General features: G+C 38.9%; 2 protein-coding genes across 4 annotated transcripts in view; both read left to right on the top strand.

The window, feature by feature from the left end:
• The window catches only part of Ten-a (tenascin accessory), a 289,872-nt gene that overhangs the window by 54,192 nt on the left and 222,920 nt on the right, over positions 1-12,760 (top strand). The gene's annotated exons all lie outside the window — the stretch shown is intronic.
• On the top strand, positions 12,200-12,661 carry LOC6633835 (mitochondrial import receptor subunit TOM20 homolog). Its single transcript, XM_002057010.3, has one exon. The coding sequence runs from the start codon at positions 12,200-12,202 to the stop codon at positions 12,659-12,661; it is 462 nt and encodes a 153-aa protein (XP_002057046.1).

Genomic DNA, 12,760 nt, shown 5'->3' on the forward strand with positions numbered 1-12,760 from the left:
GGCTTAAAGATTTATTTGCTTGAGCGAAGTTCAGCTCCAATGCAATATACATCAGCCCAGTGGCTGTGACGTCCGTCACTCAGTCAGTCAAACAGTCAGATAGTCAGTCACTCAGTAGAGCATATAAAATATTGCAATATAGTTCACTTGGTTTCATATTACATTTGCGACAACAATTTGATGAAGTAATTCACAAACAGTTCTGCAACTGCATCAACTCATTGTAAATGAAATTAAAAGTTTTTCATTTCTTATATATATACACAAATGTATATATATATATATATTTTTTTTCATTTAATTTCTATTTCTATTTGTTAAATAACTCGAATTTTACACATTCAGTGCCTGCAAAGCCTTTCAAAGCCAATTCTAACTTCAACTTCGGTTGAAAACTTTGTGTCAACTTTTCACCTATGTGCGTGCGTGTGTGTGTACAACTGTACATGTGTGTGTGTGTGTGCCTGTGTGTGTGTGTGCGTGTGCAAACAGCAGTTTAGATTTGCATTTGGAAATGTGTTTCTAAGCGTTTCCCTGCACCTCCCCCGCCCGCACTTTGTCTGGCTATCTCTTTCACCCCTGCACATCCGTCGCATGTTTATGTTCTGCAAATCGCACACAAATAAGTATAATGAAATTGCCTTTCGAAAATTAGTTGTGCTTTGCTCGCATTATATGGCGGTGCTCTGTTCCAGCATTATCCCGTATACCCGATATTAGCCCACGCTTTAATCCTTTTTGCCGAAGGCTTTCTTCCGGCTAGAGATGGCCTTCTTTTAACACGAGTCAATTGTTTAAATATTGCCAACGTTTTTATTAACACAACATTTTTCGAGTCCAAAATCTTTATTCATTTTTTTTTTTCAACTCGCCCTACTCTTGCTAAAACTAACTAAAAGTTGTTATATAATAAGTTGCAAGTTCGTGTAAAGACGTGTTTACTCCTGCAAAATCGTGTGCACGTGTGCAAAAACACGACACGAGCTCATCTCTAATAACGGCTCGATTTCTCTGCCATTTCGTCTATGCGCCGCGCTTTGTTTGCGCCAAAACAAGAGCAAATAAAGATGTGGCAAGTGGAAATTTAATATTGATTGTGTTGGTGTGTGTATGTGTGAGTGACTACAAATGGCTGCGCTTTCAGTAAATTATCATGATACACGGCCAAACACACACATGAGGGAGAGAAATTGGTTGGGTGTGTGTGTGTGTGTGGCAGTAGAAGTTAGTCGAAAGTCTCTAGTGTGGCTTTGATTTTAGTTTGTGGCTTTGGTCATATTTTGCAGCTGTTGTTTGTTGTTTGTTGCCCATTTTCAGGGCAGTTGTTTGGCCTGTTGTTTTGGGCCAAGTTAATTAAAATGCTTAGTTGATTTCCTGAAGGGATTACAAGTAGCTACCGTTGCTGCTGCTGCTGCTTCAACAAGCGGCGCCTTTATTTCGGGACACCCATCGAAATCTGTTTAACATGACTTTTTATTTGTATGCTGCATACATTTTGGGGCGAAGCGTAAATTTATTTTCACTTTCGCTAGCAAATGGCCCCACTTCTGTTAAGCTGTTTCGGGTTCTGACATTGAGTAAATTGCTGTTTATTTTCTTTTCAGATTAGCTTTTATAGAAGCAATGGCAGTAATCTGATAATCTGGTCAGTGCTTGGTTTTGTAAGGCATACTGATTAATAGTAATGCTTCTGGTCAAAGTTGTCAACCTGTAAAATATTTTGTTTTTTATATGATATATCCAAAGTATGGCACGAACTTGTAATAAGAACAGTTAAACTAGTGGCTTAGTCAGACCATTGATTATCAATCAAATAATCAGTCAGCACAAATATTGAAATTTAATTGCTGCAATATTTTGTCTGTGCACCTTAAGTCTCTCCTAGTTAAGCTTAACTGCCAGTAGTCATATTTCCCCTTCTCGGCTTATCCATCTATTGGCTTGGGCTGTCAATCAATCAATCAGTCTGGAAAAATGTTGATACTAAAGAATTGCAGCATTTTTTATCTTTATTAAAAGTATCTACATGTTGAGCGTAACTGCTTGTCATTTTTTTCTACTCATACTTTCGCTATATATTTTTGTCGGTTTGCCTTTGCGTTCATATTCAGTCAATCAATCAATCAATCAGTCAGGAATATTGCAACTAAAAATTTGCAAAATTTTTCATTGCATTAAAAGTATCTACTTTTTGCTTGTTATCTTATTCTATCCCCTTGCTCTATAATTCTGTTGGCTCCTTTATCAATCAATCAGTCAATCATCACACATAGTTGTATCGACATTAATTTGCTAACACCTTATATCATGAGCTTGTTATCTTGTTATCACTTACTTCTCTCTTACTATAAAAATTCTGATTGATTGGGCTGCGCGTTGGTTATCAATCATTCAATCAATCGGGTAATCAAACAGAAATTACATTAGCATTAAAGCTTTTTGCTAGTTGAGCTTGTTACCTCATTATTAAACCGCTAACACTTTATATCTTGAGCTTAACTACATGGTAGGATAGGGCTGTGCGTTCATTATCAATCAGTCGGTCAATCAATCAAATTTTAATTACCCTCAAAGTTATTTTCTAGTCGAGCTTAACTGCTTGTTATGTCTTGCTACTCTTCCACTCTCTCTATCGTGCTGTTGGCATGGAATGTGCACTCATTATCCATGTCAGTCAATCATGCTGATTGATGAACAGTACAATAGATATTAGCTTGGTGTAGCAATTCATATCATCATTGAAGGTATTTGCTAGTTAGCTTAGTATCTTTATCTACTCGCTCTCTCTCTCTCTCTCTCTCTCTCTCTCTCTCTCTCTCACTCTCTCTCTCTCTCTCTCTCTCTCTCTCTCTCTCTCTCTCTTATTATTTTGCTGCCGTGCCCGTTTGTACTGCCTGTTTGCTGGTGACTTTTCTTTAGCCGTCTGCTGTCCTTTTCCTGGCTATTTGTTTCTTTGCTTGACTGAGTGACTGAGCTGCTGCCTGTCTGCCAAGTCTAAAACCGAGGCCCAAACAGGCCAGGACCACAATGGAGGCAAGCGAACGAGTGAGCGACCCATCGACCCAGTGGCGTTGCCTTTGCCAGCTTTCACTTGCATTAAGTGCTCTCTACACGGACTATCCCCAGCCCCTAGCCCCGATCCGTTTGCGTTTGCGTTTTCTCCCCACCTGCCTACAGCTCGATGGCAAGCACTTTGTGCCTTCGGTTCGTGTCACTCAAACTTAAAAATGCTCATGTCAGTGCTGTGTGTATATGTGTGTGAGAGAGAGATAGAGTGTGAGAGAGAGTGCGAGAGAGAGAGAGAGGTAGAGCGGTAGAGAGTGTATGTTTGTGTACTATTCTCTGGGAACGCGTTGCTTTTTAACTGCAAGCCGTGTTTGAGCCCTTTGCGCTTAGCCAGTTTCTGAATTGCTTTCGGCTTGGGGTTTGGTTTTTGTTGTGTTTTGATCAAGCTTAGGGTTTATGGCGGGCCTGCGGGCGTCAGCTTGGGTCGCGTATTTGCAGTTTTAATCAGAAGCGAGCGGGCTTACTTTCACCTTTTGACTGATTGTTTGCCAAGTGCCGTGCCGTTGAGCCTATGCAGCCCGTCGTTTCGGCCAGCAACAACATGTTGGCGGTTTTGTGCGAGTGTCCATTTCAGCCTTCACATGCACATTCACATCCATATCGAATGCGTTGCATGTTCCTGCATCATCCTGTGTCCTGCATACCAGAGTTGGCTGTGTTGTGTGTGCTCTGTGTTTGTGTGTGCTGTGCTGTGTGTGTGTGTGTGTGTGTGTGTCCTGCCTGCTTTTTCGCTTGGTTTTAGTTGACCAGAGCTTTGGGCTCCACAAATTATTTTTAATTATCGTTGTTGCTGTTGTCGTTGTCGTTGTCGTTGTCAGCGCTGCCTGTCATTGTCACTGGCGTGTTACAGCACATAAGCCCAGCTCCAATCCCTTGCTATTCCCCTCCCCCCCCCCACTTCGTTAAACAAACAGGCACGACAGCAACAAAATAAAAAAAAAAAAAATCAAATAAAAGCACAAACAAAAACCACAGGCAATTTCACGTTTTCACGTCCAAATTTCGCCCGTTATTGCATGTGGCATACTTTTCTGTGCGCACAGAAATTCAATTACTGGAGCATGGAGCACTACGTGAGCACTACGAACACCAAACCACATCCCTTCGGTGGCCCACGAATTACATCAAAAGAGAAAAAAAAAAAACAACCTTTAGCAAACTCCATTAGGCATGCCGTATGTTAAACTTACGGCCGGCAATTTTCGATCAAAAGCTGCAAAGTAAATTTCGTGAATCACAGTTGGGGAAAATGTCGAAAGTATATATACTCTATTGTTGTTCCTATTTATGCCCTTCTAGAGGATATTAAAATTTTGTCATGAAATGTGACTCGCATAGAACGAGATATCTGCGATCCTATAGGAGATTTATATTCTGGATCAGCCGTCTTGCTATAGCTATGTCCGTCTATGCTAACTAGTCTCTCAGGCTTTAAGTCTCGTCTTGACACCTCACATAGATCTGCCTCTCTGTCTCTGTACATACATTGGTTGAAATTGGACCTAATTTCTGAACGAATGTTGTGAAAGTTTCAATAAATTCTTACCAAATGCCTTTTAATGCAAGTTGGTTTGTAATTTGTTTGTACTTCAAGCAAAATGAATTGCAATGCAAGATTTTTGTTGAATTATTGAACTGATGCCTTATCGAGTTTCTATCGATGTTGTGAAAATTGTAAATGTAATATCTCCATAAACAGCTGATAGATCAACGAGCGCAAGCGGTTTCTTTAAATTATAATTCAAAATTTTAACGGTGGCCAAATCCCTGAAAAAATCTATTAAATGGAGGCCTTACTTCGAGGTCGTATTTTTTTATCTTTAGAAGGGAAACTTCGTTCGTTAACCGGTTCAGGCGAATACGGGCACACGGCTTAGGCTCGCAGCCTTAATCTATATATTTGGCGATGCATGTACATGTTTGTATGTATATAGGTTTGTCAGTATGTGTATACACTTGGCCGCCAGGTGGCACCAGTAGCCATCAGTTAGCCATCGCTGTTGCTATTCAATTTTTAAGTCTCATTTTCATTGCTTTTCATTACGCTTTGGCGCACATTTTGCGCTCAGTGGGCAAACTGACAATCAACGCATTGCGATTCCTATAACTTATGCATCAATTTGTGCTATTGGCTGTGTTTGTGTGTCGCACATATGCAATAAAATGTCAAAAACATAACAAGCAGCAGCTAAAATACCACTTGATCGAGTAGATACCCTTTAATGGGAGCGCATATATAGAAAAAATATATATCTAGGCTAGATCTACATGGAATTGGCCTATGTATCACATCGAATTTAGTCAAAAAATATCTGAGCAATTCCCTATTCATTCCCTACTAAATTATGTGACCTTAGACGCCTTCAAGATATCAATTTGCTATCCAATTTTCGAACGTGGAAAGCTTAAATATGCACAAAGTTGCCCTGAAAACCGAGTGATAATATCTTACATAACATTACATACGAAAACTTGTCTAAGATGAGTTTTCACAAAGAACTCTGAAACCGAGTTTGACGCCCATTGAATGCTAAGTACGAAATATTAAAATTACTGTTTTTCGTCAATTTTCAACGTTTGCGCACATAATTTTCCAGAACCTAACGTCACAATAGGTAACTTAAGCTGTGCATTAGTTAGTCAGGCAGGACAAACAGTTTCATATCTGCATGTAGATCAAGTTGGGGAAACGTTATTCGCCACATGCGACACGAGTATACCCAAATTGTATAGGTTTAATGGTCAAGGGTATAAATGCAAAAACGTAGCCAGCATTTGCATTGCAACTGCAACGCAATTGTATCTTCCTCTGCGCCACACTCTTGCGTTTTATACGTATAAATTTTTATGTATTATTTGTTGTTGCTGTGAAAAGTGAAAACGTAGCTGCAGCTGCAGCTGCAGCGGCAGCAATAACCGCATTGAGACCAAAAATATGTGCCAATTTTTATTATGCGCGCAGTCAAATGGTAAAAGCCAAACGACAATGCCACATGACGTCCCCAAAAACGTTGGCATAAACGAAAAACCACAAAAGTTGGAGTGTGTTGTGCTGAGTGGGGCGTGGGGAGGGGGGCAGGGCAAGGTAGAGAGTTAGATAAACAACAATGGCAACGCATGTGAATAGAATCCTGGCAATTTCATTAGTGTAACAAACGCTATGCACAGCCCAATCCAGAAATCCGCATTTAAAATTATTCGATCTAACTGATTTTAGAACATTTTTCAGTTATAATGAAAACATTTTGAGCTATTAATAAACGAAGCTTGAATATCTCTTGAATTTTATATGACTAGTTGTAACTATTCTGACTATGGTCTAATCAAAAAAAAAAAAAAACGGGCTACATTTCGATACAATTAAACCAGATATAATTGGAATAGGAAATTCAACTATTTAAATATGAAAATGAAAAACTATCGATTAACCTATCGCTAGTAGCTATAAACGATAGTTGTAGATCGTCTTCTTTGTCTGTTCAGGTCCCAGTTTTTAGTCTATGTGACTAGTTAAATATATTAAAACTGATTGTGTATGCCAGCTATCGAAAATTGCAACTATCGATAACTAGCTGTGAGAATATTTAATCGCAAATCTTTACTTGAGCATTTGCGATAGGTTGCCACGTCGAGCGCCTACTTATACTCTAGACAGATGAAACTAATTTAATTGAACTACTTCGAAATCAAGCAACATAAGCATAAAACAGCCCTGTTTACATATATTTAGCGTTAATATCGTTAGCACTTGTGTAAATGTGCACAGAAGGCAAAGGCAAACATCTGCATGCCAGCAATAGTCCAATCTATTTAACCACATTCGCCCGTCTGGGCCCATTAAGAGCCACAGTAAATTGTTGCAGAGCTTCATCTCTAGACCCAATATGAGTATCTACTAGTTGTCAATATCGCCAAACAAAAGCATTTTCATATGATTATGTAATTCCACACATTAAGTGCTTATGAGCTGGCTGCCTGCCCGCCTTTGGCTTTGCTTACCTGGTGAGCTGTGTGCATTCATCAGCACAATTTTCAATTGGCCATTGGGGCTGCCATTAAATTGACAATGTGTGTGGGCAATAGCACGCAAAAACAGTTATATATACATACACACACGCACACGCTTCAGTTTTGGGTTTGGTGGCAGGCGCATAAAAAGTGATGCTTAATAATTTTAATTTCCTGCGCCCTGGCGTGTTGAATGCTTCATAAATTTCATGATGAACCAAGCTGAACGTTGCTGCATGCTAGACAGCCATACCCCCCCAACCCACCCGCCCCTTTCCTCCTTCCATCATCATTCCCTTAATACGCCCGTTGCCACCTTGCCAGCGCACCTTGCTATTCATCATGCACCCCGCCACGCTGCTCACTCGGGCGACGCACAAAAGCGCGCTTCACTTATTTCAATCAAATTACGGCCAATGAATATTAAACTATCGCACACGCACACACACAGCACACATAGAGCACACGCAGCGAAATGTGCAACGCAAGCTGAAAATAGTTTTTGAATATTTGTTACAATTTTTTAACCCCACCCACCTCAAACACACACACACACACACACACACATATATATATGTATATAAATTTTTTTTTGCATTTTGTATGGACCACAGCGGAATTCGGCTGTTGGCGACGTTGACGGGTTGATAATATTTTTATATGAAAAAAATATCGAAGGGTTAAATCAAGCTACAGGAAATTCGTAATGGAAATGGCGCAAGTGATTTGACCGGCAACAACAACAACTACAACATCAGCATAAAATTGTGTTGTCATAAAATCCATTAAAAGTTTTGTCAATTTTACACTTTTCTCTGCATTTTTCACAAGAGTTTTTTTTTATTTTTTATTTTTTTGTTGCATTCTGTTTTTTTTTTTTTTTTTATTTTCGCTTTATTTAGTTGCCGTTTTTAGGAATTTGAATCAATCTGGATATTATTTAGAGCTCTTTTCGAGTTGTTAAGTTTAGCACGATTTATTTTGTGCTCGAAACCCAGATTAGAGTTTTTATTTGACGATGCTTTTTGATAGCCGACTCAGTTGATATTCAGATGCGTCTGTTAAGTTTCGGTTATGAAATTTTCTAAAGATGCTTTCTTTCTTAATGCGTATCTGTCTACTATATAAGATATTGCAGTTTGTATTGAGATTGGATTATGGAACGAACTGGCTGGCATAGGAAAGAATGGTCTTTGTTTCATCTTGTCTAGGATATATTTAATTATTATCTATTGTTATATATTTCATATTATTATATTTATATGAATATTAAAGTCTTGTCGAAAATAATTAACTGACATTAAAAAAAAAAAAATATTTTGGCATGGATATAGAACGATTGACCTTCATTTGCTTGTGTCTATAAAATATTATTTAATCTTTTTTATTATTCGGAGAGACTAATATATATCAGGCTAACCCTCTTTGTGAATTGCCTCGAATGAGCTGTTAGCTGTCATGTGTGCATTTGTTCTAACTAATTGGGTCGTTATGTCGATGATTTTGTAAGCAAACAAAAGAATGCGACCGCATTTTTAGCAAAAATATTTGAGTTTCGCATGACAAAACAAAAGCTAGCAATGTCAGCACTAAATTGTAAACAAGAAAGGAGCCCAGGCTGTCAATTTTTTGCTGAATTATTTAATTTTTTGTATAACCTTGCACAGAGCACTATAATTGGGGCACGATGGGCAAGTCTAAGGCTTTAGCGATTTTATGAGCTATTTATATATACCTGATCGAGACCGATAATCGAGAGGATATAGCCAGGTTTGCCTGTTGCTATGCAAGCTACTTTCTCACTCATAAAGCTATCATCGTTTAAGTTTGCTAAGGCGTTACATGTATTGCCATCGATCGGAGCGAAATTAGTTTCTTATGCCTCAGCAACTGTTGCTTATCTCCTTTTTTCCATATCTCAACGTTCACAAGTTCAAAAATTTAATTATATCTTAAGCTCACCTGCGTTAACTCTAAACGAATAAAATTGTATATTCTAGGCTAAATTTAAACTATTAATATGTTGCCAGCGCTATTAGACGGATGTGCTGTAAGTGGAGCAAAATCCAATGCTGCCCGCGTGCATTTAATTGTCCAACACACACAAACACACACACACTTATGGGAACATCAAGTTGCTTCATTAGGATGCATAAACTAAAAAACAAATAGCGTTGCGGTTGCGAAGGTTTTTTTTTTTTTGTTTGTTTATTTTTGGTTTTTTTCTAATGTAATGAAATAAGTTCAACAGGATCTCTGGCAGGCAGATCCTGAACAAGCCTTTGTCCGGCATGGCAGTTGGGTTATGGCCAGGCAAACACATGCATGTACGTTATAAGTGTGTGTGCGAATGTGTGTGTCTGTGTGTGTGTGCGTGTTTGTGTGCATGTGCGGGCCTGCAACAAATTGGTGGCTCTAATTTTGCTCGCAGGCAGCAGCCTCTCATTAAATTTTCATAGTTTTCCAAACGCGCCCAAATCCGAAAATGATAATTAAAATGAGTCCCACCCTCCAACTTGAACCCAGCCAACGCTTGCTCTAAGTGTGTGTGCATGTGTGTGTGTGTGTGTGTGTGTGTGTGTGTGTGGGTGTGCAAGGCATGAATTATGCGCAAGCACACACTTAACACCCAAACGAACCAGCTCACAACGTGGCATCCTGCGGCTGCTGCTGCTGGTGCTGCTCTTGCTGCCGGCCTCCTTGTTGGAGCAGCAGTTGGAGCTGTTGGGGAGGCAGTTCAGCGGTTGAATGGGCGGAGCAGCAACTCATAAATGCTGTGCAGGCCAGTAAAAAGGATTCACACAGGATGCGAGAAGGACATCAGCAGCAGGAGTACGTGAGCTGGCTGGCTAGGTCGGGTCAGGATTCAGGCTTCAGGATTCACGGCAGACTCTGGTTACTGTCACAACTCACAGCTATGCGCCGCTGGCCTCTGCTTCATGCATGCATAAGAAAGCAGCTTCTTAAGCCAGAATCGCGCCCACCCGCACACGCACACACACACACGCCCACGCCCACACGCAGAAGAATGAAAAAAGTGAAGCAAACGTTCAACTAAAAGCGTTGCGTATACGTAATATTTACAGTCATAGCTGTCTAAAAGGAACTAGTCTAACAGCTAATTCATAAACTTTCAGAGTTGCGGGGATCATCTTTTTTTCTTATTCATATTCTTTTTCTTATTCTTATTCTTATTCTTATTCTTATTCTTATTCTTATTCTTATTCTTATTCTTATTCTTATTCTTATTCTTATTCTTATTCTTATTCTTATTCTTATTCTTATTCTTCTTATTCTTTTTCTTATTATTATTCTTATTCTTATTCTTTTTCTTATTCTCTTATTCTTATTCTTATTCTTATTCTTATTCTTATTCTTATTCTTATTCTTATTCTTATTCTTATTCTTATTCTTATTCTTATTCTTATTCTTATTCTTATTCTTATTCTTATTCTTATTCTTATCTTATTCTTATTCTTATTCTTATTCTATTCTTATTCTTATTCTTATTCTTATTCTTATTCTTATTCTTATTCTTATTCTTATTCTTATTCTTATTCTTATTCTTATTCTTATTCTATTCTTATTCTTATTCTTATTCTTATTCTTATTCTTATTCTTATTCTTATTCTTATTCTTATTCTTATTCTTATTCTTATTCTTATTCTTATTCTTATTCTTATTCTTATTCTTATTCTTATTCTTATTCTTATTCTTATTCTTATTCTTATTCTTATTCTTATTCTTATTCTTATTCTCACATAGCAGTGCTTACTGTAGGAGCAGGCATTTGCGTGAGTTGGTTTTGTGTGTGTGTGTGTGTGTGTTGGCCAGGTGATGTGATTTATTGCATTGTGGAAACTTTTAGGTATCGCTCTGCTCTGTTGTGTGCGTGTGGTTAGGTGTGTGTGTGTGGTGCGTTGTGCGTGGTGCGCTCTTTTTCGCTTAAGAGACAAACCGCTAATTTGTTATCATTTATCACCATGCTGAGACGCGTGTGTGTGCATGTCTGTGCTGATGTGTGTGTATAAACAATTTGTAAATGTGTTACATTTAAACCCTAAAGTAAAGTCTGTTCGGTTGGCCCCTCCCGGCTCCACCTTTGGTGAGTCCGTGCGTTTGCCTGATTTTGTCATTGTGATAAATACTTTGACGTCAACGTAACATGCGAGATTTAAACGTGCGTGAATGTGTGCCTGTGTGTGTGTGTGTGGGTTTGTGTATTTGTGCACATGTTAGCTTAAATAATGAAAAGGGACCAAGGATTTGGTCCAGCCGCTGAATAATGACAGCGTAGCGGACGGCTAAAGAGATAAACATTTTTTATGAATCGTATTTCATTTGTGACTTACAATACAAACAAAAATGAAAAGAAACCAGATATTTTCGGCATGCCGAAGAATAAATACCCTACGATCTAAAAGAGATTATTTACAGCAACTTTTGCCTCGACCAATTGCTTTTACAGATCTTTGTGGTAAATAAGATCTATGTTCATTAGCTGTCAAGTTATCTTGGGCACAAAAGATTTTCTATGCACGAGCTGACTTATCGAGCGATCATGATATGGCAGCTATATATAGACACGTATTTGTAAGGACACGAAAGTAAAGTTCGTTTCCAATCATGCCTTACAAAATACATATGTGACATAATTCGACCACCCTGAGCAAGTGTATCAAAACACATAAACAATAAGAGCCCCCCTCAAACACGCCTACTCCCTATCAGACGGCCCCCAAGGCAAACCCTTGCTTATCTGTAGGAGCTTGGGCAAATTAAGTTCTGAATTTAAACGCATAAATATTGAAATTGAAACGATTCCGAGCTGGAATTAAACTCAAAAGAACCCGTTGTCTAATACATGTGTGAATACGAAACCAGCCTAGTTCATGAGCTAGCTCGCGAGCTAGTTCGTCGGCTAGTTAAGAGAAGAGTGTTCCCTGACTTTTGATTTAAATTACTACACAAATAAAACTTTAGCTTTTCTCGTAAGATCAAATTTTCATTCGAATCTAAGTAAATCCTTTATAAATAGAAAACATAAAATATATATATTCCCGAACAGTATTTTATATAATAGTAGCCACAAGAACTCGCAATTTCAAAATTGTCCTACAAAAATATGTCAAGGAATTCGCTGCTGGCCCTAACAGCCGGCACAGCCGGTGCACTGCTCCTCGGCTATTGTATATATTACGATCGGAAGCGTCGCTCCGATCCAAATTATAAGAAGAAGGTGCACGAGCGTCGCCAAAAGACGAACCCGTTGCCGTTCGTCTGCGATTACCGAGGCGAGTCGACAAGCGATGATACATTTGAGCTCAACGACCATGAGGTTGTGCAGCATTATTTCCAGAATGAGATCAAAATGGCCGAGGATCTATTTAGGCAGGCCAAATTGGATGCGGGTCTGGTGCATCTGGCCAATGCCATAATGGTCTGTGCCCAGCCGGTAGCCCTTCTGGAGGCCATGAAAGTGGCATTGCCCGAACGCATCTTCAACCTGCTGCTGACTAAGCTACCCGAACTGCAGTTGCCCAATCCCCTTGGCGAGACCACGGGCGTAGATCTCGCGCTCGATTGAAACTCGATCAAGCTCCAACTTTTGATTTTTGTAGTTAGTTAGAAGAAACGAATGAAAAGCCAAATCAAAAAAAAAAAAAAAAAAACAAAAAATAAAAAA

Source organism: Drosophila virilis, chromosome X, assembly GCF_030788295.1.
Source record: "Drosophila virilis strain 15010-1051.87 chromosome X, Dvir_AGI_RSII-ME, whole genome shotgun sequence".
Lineage (NCBI taxonomy): Eukaryota > Metazoa > Arthropoda > Insecta > Diptera > Drosophilidae > Drosophila > Drosophila virilis.